This window comes from Amblyraja radiata, chromosome 1, assembly GCF_010909765.2.
Source record: "Amblyraja radiata isolate CabotCenter1 chromosome 1, sAmbRad1.1.pri, whole genome shotgun sequence".
Taxonomy (NCBI): domain Eukaryota; kingdom Metazoa; phylum Chordata; class Chondrichthyes; order Rajiformes; family Rajidae; genus Amblyraja; species Amblyraja radiata.
Genome location: NC_045956.1, coordinates 115352553 through 115365017, shown reverse-complemented (window position 1 = coordinate 115365017; position 12465 = coordinate 115352553). Strand labels below are relative to the sequence as shown.

Sequence of the window (12465 nt, the reverse complement as noted above, 5' to 3'; positions counted from 1 at the left end):
ATCTTGTGCTCTTCCGGTTTGCTCGTTTTTTCTATTTGCGAAACACGGTACACGATAGCGCTGCGATTTTTCGCCATCTTACTCACCATTCTCCTGTGCTCAAGTGTGACAAGTTTTGTTCCGATCGATGGTATATGTAAAAGTTATTAAGGATTGAAAATCTTAAAAACCGCGCATGCGCAGATTGGTCTCCTTTGCTGTCACTAGCTGCCACGCAAATTGGTCTCCTCTCCTGTCAGTCAGGAAGGGGCGTCGCCAGGACAGAGCAGCCTCTTCCTGCACCATCGCCGCACGTATTAGCCGCGTCTGCTGTCAGTCGGCTAGAGATTGCCATCGGCGCCATGGTGAAGGGGTGGCGGCAGCCGGGTGTGGTGGGTAGTGCCGCGGGCCGAGCCCAAGGACTAGGCCTAGGCTGGAGCCAAGGACGAGCCCGGGGACTTGGGATGTGGCCGTGATCGGGGCCGAGAAAGAAGCGCGGCCTGGGATGGAACCAAGGACGAGCCTGGATCCGGGACGAGCCCTCCTTCCCACCCTCTCTCCCTCCCACTCTCTCTCCCTCCCCCTCCCTCTCCCCTTCCCCCTCTCCCAACCCTCCCTCTATCCATCCCGTCTCGTTCCCTCCCTCTACCCCCTCTCCCTCCCTATTCACTTTAAAACTGATACACCCCTCACTCTCCCCCCCTCTCTTTCTTTCCATCCCTCTCTATCTCCCTCCTTCCCTCCCTCTCCCCCTTTCCCTCCCTCTCTCGCTCCCCCTCCCTCCCCTTCCTTTTTTCCCTCCCTCCCTCCCTCTCCCTCCCTCCTTCCGTCTTTTCCTCCCCCTCCCTCTATTTCCATCCCTCTATCTCATCTCTGCCTCTCTCCCTCCTTGTTTCCCAGGTGAAAGAAGAGGGAGTCAAGAAGAGGGGGACGGAGTGGTGGGGGATGAGGGGGAATGGAGGAGGATAGGAGTAGGAAGAGAGATGGCGAGGTAATTGAAATATTAAATGCAAAGTTATTAACTTTAACTTAACTTCTGTCGTTAGTGCGGGACCGTCAGCCGATCATGCGCAGTTGGGGGCCATGGTTTAGTGGTGGAATATTGCTTGGGGGATCAAGCCTCCCGTGTGACAAAGGGATCCAACGGGTCCCATTTAGTCAAGTACTTTCTAAATTTCAGTATGCAAAGCATCCAAAATTTCTCCTTCGTGTTTACTAACTTTCAAAATCAAAATAACATTTGGAAATCCATTAAAACAATTGTTCTTGATAACTTTATTGTCATTGAAATAGGCATTTCGCAAATGACCAAACCCAGTGCTGACTTTTGAAAATAAAGTGCCGAATAATTGTAATTTCTCTCATAGGCATCAGTATTTACGTTTGTTCAACTGCTTTTAAACCACTGAAACTAATTGTAACTGATAACTGTAGCAACTCAGTTTAATTTTATAAATATACGTGGATGCTGCTTAATTATATAGTACGAAAAACTGATAGGAAGAATATAAATAAATTGTGATACAATAAATAGGTCAAAATAAATACAGCTTATTTTCAGGGGGGAAAAGTGTGCTTAGTAGGTGACAATATAATCATTCTACAAGTAATAATGACAATTAACAGGCTTTCTTCAGATATGTGCAATGTTCCCATTTAAACTAATGTGTCCATGCCAGATTTGTTTATATAAACCACGCAGGATCAAGCATAACAATACAGACCAAGGAGGTCTATACCAATGTTTATGTTACACTCGTGCAAATTTTCTGGATTCCCTTTGAATGTACCCATGCTTTTTTCCTTACAAATTAAATTCTAAATAATTTAGATTTTGAATACCGTTCACTCTAGAAATTAACTAGCCTAGGTTTTTCATCAACACAACAAAATACATTTTATGATTAATGCTCAGTCTACTTTGTCGTTATATATTTAATGACCTTTTGATGCCATCTATAAAATCAAAGTGTTCAATGATATATTATATCTTGCTCATTCATATTATGTTTTTCTACTCGACTTCTATCTTTGTCTACTTATTTTATATTCTATACATCAGTAACACTAAAGCACCAGCATAAGACATAACAAAGGTTTGTGATCACACATGCTTGTAATTTTAACTCTTATTTAAGCATTTAAAAGAAAACCATTGATCTATTTGAGCAGTGCATTGAATAGGCGCAATGCAGTAAAGTTTTCCAAATAATTGTACAGTTCAAATAGGGGTATAAGGGTAATTAGGCTTCTTTGCATAGATTGCCAAGTATCATTCAACCTTGAGTATGGGTTTTCTGGGACAATCAACATCATTAAAAGAAACATGCTTTATATTGTCTTCTCAGTTGTTTCCGGTATTGCCTTCTTTTTATGTACACATTTGCAATCATTTTTACTACCAGCCGTTTGAACACCTGTGTGAGAAGATGAGAAAAGAAAATTAGTAAGTGTTTGTTAACTTCAGGTTTAACTATTCTAATGCTCTCCTAGCCAGCCTCTCATAGTTCATCCTCCATAAATTTGAACTATTACTAATATCCCTTTGTCATTCACTGCTTTGGTAACCTTCGAACCTGGCAACACAACATTTAAAAAATATTCTTCCACATTCAAAATCCACTACTCATCTTATCTATTTCATCTCCACCAACGCTTCAGCACTTTGAGATCTCTGTGTTCCCACAATTCTAGCTTTATTCTCAATTCCTATTGCTCCACCATTGTTCCTTTTGTTGTCAGGTTTTACACAATGGATTCCTTTGTTCCCTCCATTTTCCCTTCACACTTAGTTCTTGAGACCAATTTTTAGGACCGTTCTAATATCTTGTGTCAAATTTTGTTTAATAATGACACATGAAATCCCTCACTGACAATACGCTGCTAAAGATGCCGTACAAGTTCAAATTGTGTCTTTGAGAAACACAAGTGTTCACAAGTTCTTAGGTTATAGGAGCAGAATTAGGCCATTCAGGCCATCGAGTCGACTCCACTGTTCAATCATGACTGATCTATCGTTCCCTTTCAACCCCATTCTCCTGTCTTCTCCCTGTAACCTTTGATACTCTTTCTAATCAAGAAACTATCAATCTGCGCTTGAAAAATACCCAAAGACTGCCTCCACAGCCGTCTGTGGCAATAAATTCCACAGATTCACCACCCTCCAGCTAAAGAAATTCCTCCTTACCTCCTTTCTAAAGGTACATTCTTTTGTTCTGAAGCTGCGCCCTCTGGTCCTAGACTCTCTTACCAGTGGAAACATCCTCTCAACATCCACTCTATCCAGACCTTTCAGTATTCGGTAAGTTTCAATAAGATCCCGCTTCATCCTTCTAAACTACAGCGAGTACAGGCCCAGACCTATCAAACACTCATCATACTGTATGTTAACACAATCATCCCCAAGATCATTCTCGTAAACCTTCTTTGGACCCTCTCCAAAGCCAACAAATCCCTCCTCAGATATAGGAGCACAAAACTATTCACAATACTCCAAATGCAGTCTTACCAGCGCCCTATTTATAAGCCCTCGGCATTACATCTTTGCATATTCTAGTCCTCTCGAAATGAATGCTGACATTGCATTTGTCTTCCTTACTACCAATTTGACCTGCAAATTAACCTTTTGGGAATCTTGCTCCAGCACTCCCAAGTCCCTTTGCATCTACGATTACTGAATTCTCTCCCCATTTAGAAAATAGTCTACACCTTTATTTCTACTGCCAAATTGCATGACTGCATAATTTGCTACAATGTATTCCATCTGCCACTTCTTTGCCCACTCTTCCAACCTATCTAGTCCTTCTGCAAACTCCCTGGTTCCTCCACCCTACCTGCCCCTCCACCCATGAATAATTAAAGAATATATAATGTTAAAGAAAAATTAATAATCATCCACAGGTTCAGTTTGTAGAGATTAATGTACATATTTTGGAAGATTTTAAATGTATATTTTTTTCCTAAAGATTGACTTTTAAAAATTGCCAATTGTACTGCCACATCCAGAATTAAAAATAAATATATAATTTAAAATAGTTATTGATATCAAAAGCTTGACCAAAATTTTTTTTTCATGATAAATTAATCAGCTGCATTAAACGAAATGCAATTTGCTAGCATGCAAATAAAATAAAAGCAAGTTTCAGTAATGGTAACCACACTATAAAATATCTGTCAAAAAACAGCAGTTTTTTTTAAGATCCCATAAGTAATCCTGAATTCTTTCCTGATCAGGTCTACACGCTACTCTAGACCTACAAGAATCTGGTTAACCATATAACCATATAACAATTACAGCACGGAAACAGGCCATATCGGCCCTACAAGTCCGTGCCGAACAATTATTTTCCCTTAGTCCCACCTGCCTGCACTCATACCATAACCCTCCATTCCCTTCTCATCCATATGCCTATCCAATTTATTTTTAAATGATACCAACGAACCTGCCTCCACCACTTCCACTGGAAGCTCATTCCACACCGCTACCACTCTCTGAGTAAAGAAGTTCCCCCTCATGTTACCCCTAAACTTCTGTCCCTTAATTCTGAAGTCATGTCCTCTTGTTTGAATCTTCCCTATTCTCAAAGGGAAAAGCTTGTCCACATCAACTCTGTCTATCCCTCTCATCATTTTCAAGTCCCCCTTAACCTTCTGCGCTCCAGAGAATAAAGGCCTAACTTATTCAACCTTTCTCTGTAACTTAATTGTTGAAACCCAGGCAACATTCTAGTAAATCTCCTCTGTACTCTCTCTATTTTGTTGACATCCTTCCTATAATTGGGCGACCAAAATTGTACACCATAATCCAGATTTGGTCTCACCAATGCCTTGTACAATTTTAACATTACATCCCAGCTTCTATACTCAATGCTCTGATTTATAAAGGCTAGCATACCAAAAGCTTTTTTTACCACCCTATCTATATGAGATTCCACCTTCAAGGAACTACGCACGGTTATTCCCAGATCCCTCTGTTCAACTGCATTCTTCAATTCCCTACCATTTACCATGTACGTCCTATTTTGATTTGTCCTGCCAAGGTGTAGCACCTCACATTTATCACATTGGTTACTCTTACGGTTTCTAAAATCACCATAATATTATATTAAGAAGTAACCTAGGCTCTGGTTTGAGACAAGACAAAAGTATATGTAGCTTAGTCCCTGCAGTCATCCTCACTAGCATCTGGGGATTTCTTGAAAAATTGGGAGAGCCATCCCATAGACTAGTCAAGTGACAACCTGACAGAGTTACATCTTTCTGCCAATGTATATTCTGTTCCACCAGCAGGTAGAAGCACATATCATCCAATTGCACAGATTCATTGTAGTCTTTGTGCTTGTTGATACACAAATCCTTTGAGCAAAAACTCAAGGAAAATAATTTGAAAATGTGTGCAATTTTGGTCCTGTTCTAGGTGAATTAAAACTAACTGTATTTTCCTGTTTGGAATTAAACAATCAATGTTTGAGTTACGTTGCCTGATATTTAGGTTTCCAAAACACTTCATAATAATGGATAAAATAATTGTAAAATTACTGTGTGATATCAGCAATCTTACAATTAGTTTATTTATAATTATGTAACTAAAATATTAGAAATAAGGATCTGCAAATGCTGATTTACAAAAAAGGACACAAGGTGCTGGAGTAACTCAGCGGGTCAAGCAGCATCTCTGGGGAACATGGACAAGTGATGTTTCAGCGTGGGACCCTTCTTCGAACGTTGAACTTTTGTTCTTTTTTAGCTAGAATATTGATTGTTTATTTCCAAATAGGGAAATAAAGGTAGTTCTGCTATAACAGGTGTTTCCATACCACAAATTAGATTCAAAGTGATTGCTGAATTATGGAAAATTATTTTCATTTCTTGGGTTGAATTAGTTATAATGCGATTTTGATTAGGAACTAGAGAGCTACTTAAAAGATACTTTGGAAATTGACAAGCTGTCTGGCAAAATAAAAGTCCAGGGAAAAAAAAATCTGTATAACCTCCCTGCAGCAATTAGACATAATTGTCTCTCAAGAACACAGACTGTCAGTCTCACCGTAGATGACCATTGAAATCGACAAGCAAGCACATCTATTGACACGTGGGATATTAATTTATTAATCAATGAAACATACAGCCTTTAATATTTTCAACGTAGTGACAAAAATAAGCTTAAAGCTAATTTATATAAAAGCTTTGTGTATAAAATGAGAGGAATAGATCGGGTAGATGCAGAGTCTCTTGCCCAGAGTAGGGGAATCGAGGAACATAGGTTCAAGGGGAAAATGATTTAATAGGAAACTGAGGGGTAACTTTTTCACACAAAGGGTGGTGGCTGTATAGAACAAGCTGCCAGAGGAGGTAGTTGAGGCTGGGACTATCCCAACGTTTAAGAAACAGGTTTGGAGGGATATGGACCAAGCGCAGGCAGGTGGGACTAGTGTAGATGGGACATGTTGGCCAGTGTGGGCAAGTTGGGCTGAAGGGCCTGTTTCCACACTGTATCACTCTATGACTCTAATAGAAAGATCTTTATTGTCGTAAATCCTGCAAGAAAAACGATTATTGCAAGTCTGAAATTCTAAAGACCTAAAACTCTTTTCCCCCATTAACACAGTTATTTATCTAATGTGGTTTTCTATAACATAAGGTTCCTTTGGAATGCGACTATTGTGTGATAGTGATGGTGATGAGTCAAAGTGTAGAAGTGAGGTCGATCGACTGACCAAGAAAGACATAAATAATCTGCCGGACATAGCAGGGGACCGGAGGTCAAATGAGATGGAGGAACTGAGTGAAATCCAGGTTAGCCGGGAAGTGGTGTTAGGTAAATTGAATGGATTAAAGGCCGATAAATCCCCAGGGCCAGATAGGCTGCATCCCAGAGTACTTAAGGAAGTAGCCCCAGAAATAGTGGATGCATTAGTGATAATTTTTCAAAACTCTTTAGATTCTGGAGTAGTTCCTGAGGATTGGAGGGTAGCTAATGTAACCCCACTTTTTAAAAAGGGAGGGAGAGAGAAACGGGGAATTACAGACCAGTACTAACGTCGGTAGTGGGGAAACTGCTAGAATCAGTTATTAAAGATGGGATAGCAGCACATTTGGAAAGTGGTGAAATCATTGGACAAAGTCAGCATGGATTTATGAAAGGTAAATCATGTCTGACGAATCTTATAGAATTTTTCGAGGATGTAACTAGTAGAGTGGATAAGGGAGAACCAGTGGATGTTTTATATCTGGACTTTCAGAAGGCTTTCGACAAGGTCCCACATAAGAGATTAGTATACAAACTTAAAGCACACGGTATTGGGGGTTCAGTATTGATGTGGATAGAGAACTGGCTAGCAAACAGGAAGCAAAGAGTAGGAGTAAACGGGTCCTTTTCACAATGGAAGGCAGTGACTAGTTGGGTACCGCAAGGCTCAGTACTAGGACCCCAGCTATTTACGATATATATTAATGATCTGGACGAGGCAATTGAATGCAACATCTCCAAGTTTGCGGATGACACGAAGCTGGGGGGCAGTGTTAGCTGTGAGGAGGATGCTCTGAGGCTGCAAGGTGACTTGGATAGGCTGGGTGAGTGGGCAAATGCATGGCAGATGCAGTATAATGTGGATAAATGTGAGGTTATCCACTTTGGTGGCAAAAACAGGAAAGTAGACTATTATCTGAATGGTGGCCGATTAGGAAAAGGGGAGATGCAACGAGACCTGGGTGTCATGGTACACCAGTCATTAAAAGTAGGCATGCAGGTGCAGCAGGCAGTGAAGAAGGCGAATGATATGTTAGCATTCATAGCAAAAGGATTTGAGTATAGGAGCAGGGAGGTTCTACTGCAGTTGTACAGGGTCTTGGTGAGACCACACTTGGAGTATTGCATATAGTTTTGGTCTCCTAATCTGAGGAAAGACATTCTTGCCATAGAGGGAATACAGAGAAGGTTCACCAGACTGATTCCTGGGATGTCAGGACTTTCATATGAAGAAAGACTGGATAGACTCGGTTTGTACTCGCTAGAATTTAGAAGATTGAGGGGGGATCTTATAGAAACGTACAAAATTCTTAAGGGGTTGGACAGGCTAGATGCAGGAAGATTGTTCCCGATGTTGGGGAAGTCCAGAACAAGGGGTCACAGTTTAAGGATAAGGGCGAAATCTTTTAGGACCGAGATGAGGAAAACATTTTTCACACAGAGAGTGGTGAATCTCTGGAATTCTCTGCCACAGAAGGTAGTTGAGGCCAGTTCATTGGCTATATTTAAGAGGGAGTTAGATGTGGCCCTTGTGGCTAAAGGGATCAGGGGGTATGGAGAGAAGGCAGGTACAGGATACCGAGTTGGATGATCAGCCATGATCATATTGAATGGCGGTGCAGGCTCGAAGGGCCGAATGGCCTACTCCTGCACCTATTTTCTATGTTTCTATGTTTCTACCAAATGGTGCCAGCACACCAAGCTGGCGCTCAATGTCAGTAAGACCAAGGAACTGATTGTGGACTTTGGAAGAGGAAGGATGTGGATCCATAAACCTGCCTATATCAATAGGACAATGGTGGAGAAAGTTAAAAGCTTCAAATTCTTGGGCATGCATAGTTCTGAAGATCTTTCCTGGACCCAGCACACTGATGCAATTATAAAGAAAGTACATTAACGCATTTACTTCCTGAGATGATTACGAGATGCGGTATGTCAGAGAGGATTTGCTTCAACTTCTACAGAGCATGTTGACTGGTTGCATCACGGCCTGGGTTGGCAACTTGAATGCCCAGGAGTGAAGACTGCAAAAAGTTGTGAATATTGCCCAGTCCATCACTGGTTCTGACCTCCCCACCATCGAAGGGATTTAATGCAGTCGCTGCCTCAAAAAGGCAGCCAGCATCATCAGAGACCCACACCATCCTGGCCACACACTCATTTCACCCCTGCCATCGAGAAGAAGGTACAGGAGGTGAAAATTGTAACGTCCAGGTTCAGGAACAGCTTCTTCCCTGCAGCCATTAGCCGATTAAACACTACAATCTAAAATAAGCTCTGAACTACATAAACTATTGTTGTTATTATTGCACTATTATTGTTTGTTTGTTTTTTATGTGTATGTGTGCATGTGTGTGTGTATACACACGCTGAACTTTTTTCTCTCATTTATTACAAGTCTGTTATTGCAAGTCTGAAGATTGCAGTGTACTATGTTTACATATTCTGTTGTGCTGCTGCAAGTAAGAATTTCAATGTACTACCTGGGACATAAGACAATAAAAAAACTTTCAACTCTTGAACCATCTGCATCTCAGATTAAATGCAGCTACTTGCCACAATTTGAAAAATCTTATCTAAACCAACATATATTCCATCAAATTAAAGAGCATCTCCCATTGAGAGATTGCTCAAGACAATTGTAGTCATAAACTTTTAATTAAAAAGACAGAATGGAATTATATTTTAACTAATAAAGTCTAAAGGAAATCACTACTTTTTTAATAAATATTCCTTTAAGAAAAAAAAAGATAAATTCTACATACTTATCTGCGGACAAACTCTTTTTTTAGGCAGACTTTAAAACTGGGGTATCCTTGTGAAGATTTGTAGCCCTGTTGGATGAAAGGCAAGAAAAACGAAGAGATGGTAATATTAAATATTTTTTAGCTTATGGCTTTAAAGAACTTTAAAATGTCTAAATTGTTAGATACGTTTTAGCTAAGGCAATGTTCTAGTAGCAAATATTAGTCTAGTAATGATCTGCAAGCTTGGAAATTAATGCAGCATTTTATAATTTTACTTTGCTGACTGATAGAATTGAGTTTTATATCATTATTTCAAATCAAGACAGAATGTAAATCACTCAGTTTACTTACTATGCTTTATAAAATAATTGCAATGAAAATGTTTCTCTTTACATAGATGTTGTATGGCCTGGGTATTAACAGTATTTAACATTTTTATTTCAGATTTCCTGGAACCATGATTTGTTTTTGCATTGTAAATACAATACTACACTTTGGAAACTTCACAAATGTAACAGTATCAATTATACAATTATAATGTTTGAATTTCATTGTTATTAAATCACCCATTAAAGAACTTTACAAATACTTGAATTTAAAACAAAAAAATTATTTCCTTATGCATTGTGCGTATGTATTGTATGTAATACCTTATGTATTTTCTCAGATTGTGCAATTGCCATTCATTCTTTCTCAGGATCTCTGCCATTTCTGAGGTTAAGAAACTATTACAACATTGCTTGCTGCAGGGAGTCTGTGTGCAGGACCAGTAAATCAGTGTGTCTGGTGATGAAGTAACACCACTTCTCACCTTTTATAAGTTTGAATGTTAAAGGGCCTCTCCCACTTGGCCGTCATTTACGCGACAGGCTGATAGTGAGTGTCTAGCGCGTCATCATGTGTCCGCACAGCCGTCTGGAGGGCACGACGTCATTTGAAGATAGACACAAAATGCAGGAGTAACTCAGCGGGACCGGCAGCATCCCTGGAGAGAAGGAATGGATGATGTTTCGGTTCGAGACTCTTCTTCAGTCTGCATTTTGTGTCTATCTCCATTTTGTGTCTATCAACAGCCGTGAGCCCCAGGCCGAGCTCGGCGATCGCTTGCCTGCTTCTGCTGCTGTTGGAGGTGAGACGTTGTGCCGCGACAGGGTGTCCCATTTGGCCGTCATTTGCGCGACAGGCCGGTGGCGCACGAAGATTTCGTGCAACACGAAAACCTGGCGCGCTGCGCGATACCGTGCGACACTCCACACTCCTCCACAGCACTCCATGCGCCTGTCCTTCGCTACCCACACGCTACCAGGTCGCGTAAATGGCGCGCAAATGACGGCCAAGTGCGACAGGCCCTTAAGTCTCTGGGACAGGCATTAATTGAGATAAACATATGGCAGGCCATGCATACTGGTTGGTAGCTTCCTGGTTTTTGCAATTAATTGTGTATGTCAGGCTGACAGAAGTTGCCGTCTGATTTTCAGTGAAAATGTAAGAGAGTAAAATGCCATACAATAAGATAGGCTTGTTCAAGGGAAAGTTTTCAAAAGTATTTCAAAATGTCTAACAGTCAGACAGACAGGTAGTCAGAACCATTTTTCCCCAGGGTGGACATGTCAAAGATTACAGGGCGTATCTTTGAAGATGACGGAGAAAACGGGAGTTGTGTAAGCAGGTATTTTTATTTACATAAACAGAGGGTGGTGAATGCCTGGAATGCTCTGCCAGGGATGGTGATGTAGGTGGATATGATAATAATTTAAGAGATTTTTGGATAGTCACAAGGATATGCAGGGAATGATATGGATAATGTGCAGACAGAGGAGATTAGTTTAACTTGGCAGCATGTTCAACATTGTGGGCCGAAGAGCCTGCCCTGTGCTGTACTGTTTTAATGTTATCCTGTGGCGGCACCCGGTGGTTAGGCCACTTGCTACACGAACCCTCGGCAGTCGGGGGTAGGGTCACGTGACTGGGCAATGGCGGGAAGGAGTTGTCACGGGGTATAGGGGTGTGCTTTAGTACATATAACGAATCCCGGGTCAACCTTCCCTCTCTCTCTCTTCCTCTCTCTTCGCGTGAGTGTCCTGCCACCTCAGCAAGAGCCCAGCTCGAGCCCACGAGGCAACAGCCTCGCAGCAGCAACAATTACTTTATGTTAGAAGACTAACCTATAATGCCAGAATAAAGAAACCGTTTATTCACGACGTTTGGTGCCTCTACAATACTCTGAATAATTTATTTCATTACATTACAAATTTTTAGATGCACATGAACTAGTTACTGAACAAACTAGAAAAGTGTTGAGCATTTTCATTGTATTCCCAGTGGTGCTTACAAATTACAGATTCTACCTGATCATTTTATAACTTGTGGAGTTTCCATTACAATGTGCTGCATGCATACTATTGGTTTATATCATAGAGGATTTTTAACTACTTGTGTAGCTAAGGTATCAAATGAAAAAAAAATTATTAAGCTGTGGGTAACTTTTTCACAAGTTTTACTGAAGGTACTGATTGGGAATGATCAGCCACGTTGTATGGCGTTGCTGGCTCGAAGGGCCGAATGGCCTACTCCTGCACCTATTGTCTCTTTAGATGTGGAGCTCAGGCCAATCCTTCTTACTGTGGGAATCAGAGCATAAAATGGATTCAGATGAAACATTTTCAACAAAATATTAGCTCTATTTCTCTGTCCAGCGATGCTGACATTCAATATTTTTTGCATTTTTTAATTTCCAGCATCCCCAATTTTTACTTTGCCTTTCAACCATGTAATCATAATAGACTTCCACGTCAGCTATTTAAGGTCCAAATAGTCATATGTGCAAGAAGATCTGGAACACATTCTTTCTTCAACCAACACCACAAAAAACGAATAAACCTGTCTTTAGTTACTTTGCAGTTTGAGAGACATCACTCTATGCAAAATAACCATCTAATTTGAAGATAGATTAGTATTCCCTGAAATTTAACTAACTGTGTGAAATGCTAC

General features: G+C 40.6%; 1 protein-coding gene across 4 annotated transcripts in view; it reads right to left on the bottom strand.

Moving 5' to 3' along the window:
- Positions 1–1239: 1239 nt before the first annotated feature.
- The window catches only part of micu3 (mitochondrial calcium uptake family member 3), a 129013-nt gene continuing 117787 nt past the window's right edge, over positions 1240–12465 (bottom strand). For all 4 annotated transcript variants that reach the window (XM_033029258.1, XM_033029267.1, XM_033029287.1 and 1 more), the window contains 2 exons: positions 9493–9561; positions 1240–2396 (listed from right to left, as the gene is read on the bottom strand). In XM_033029258.1, the coding sequence (XP_032885149.1) occupies positions 9493–9561 (69 nt within the window). In that variant the 3' untranslated portion in view covers positions 1240–2396. The remainder of the gene's footprint in view (positions 2397–9492; positions 9562–12465) is intronic.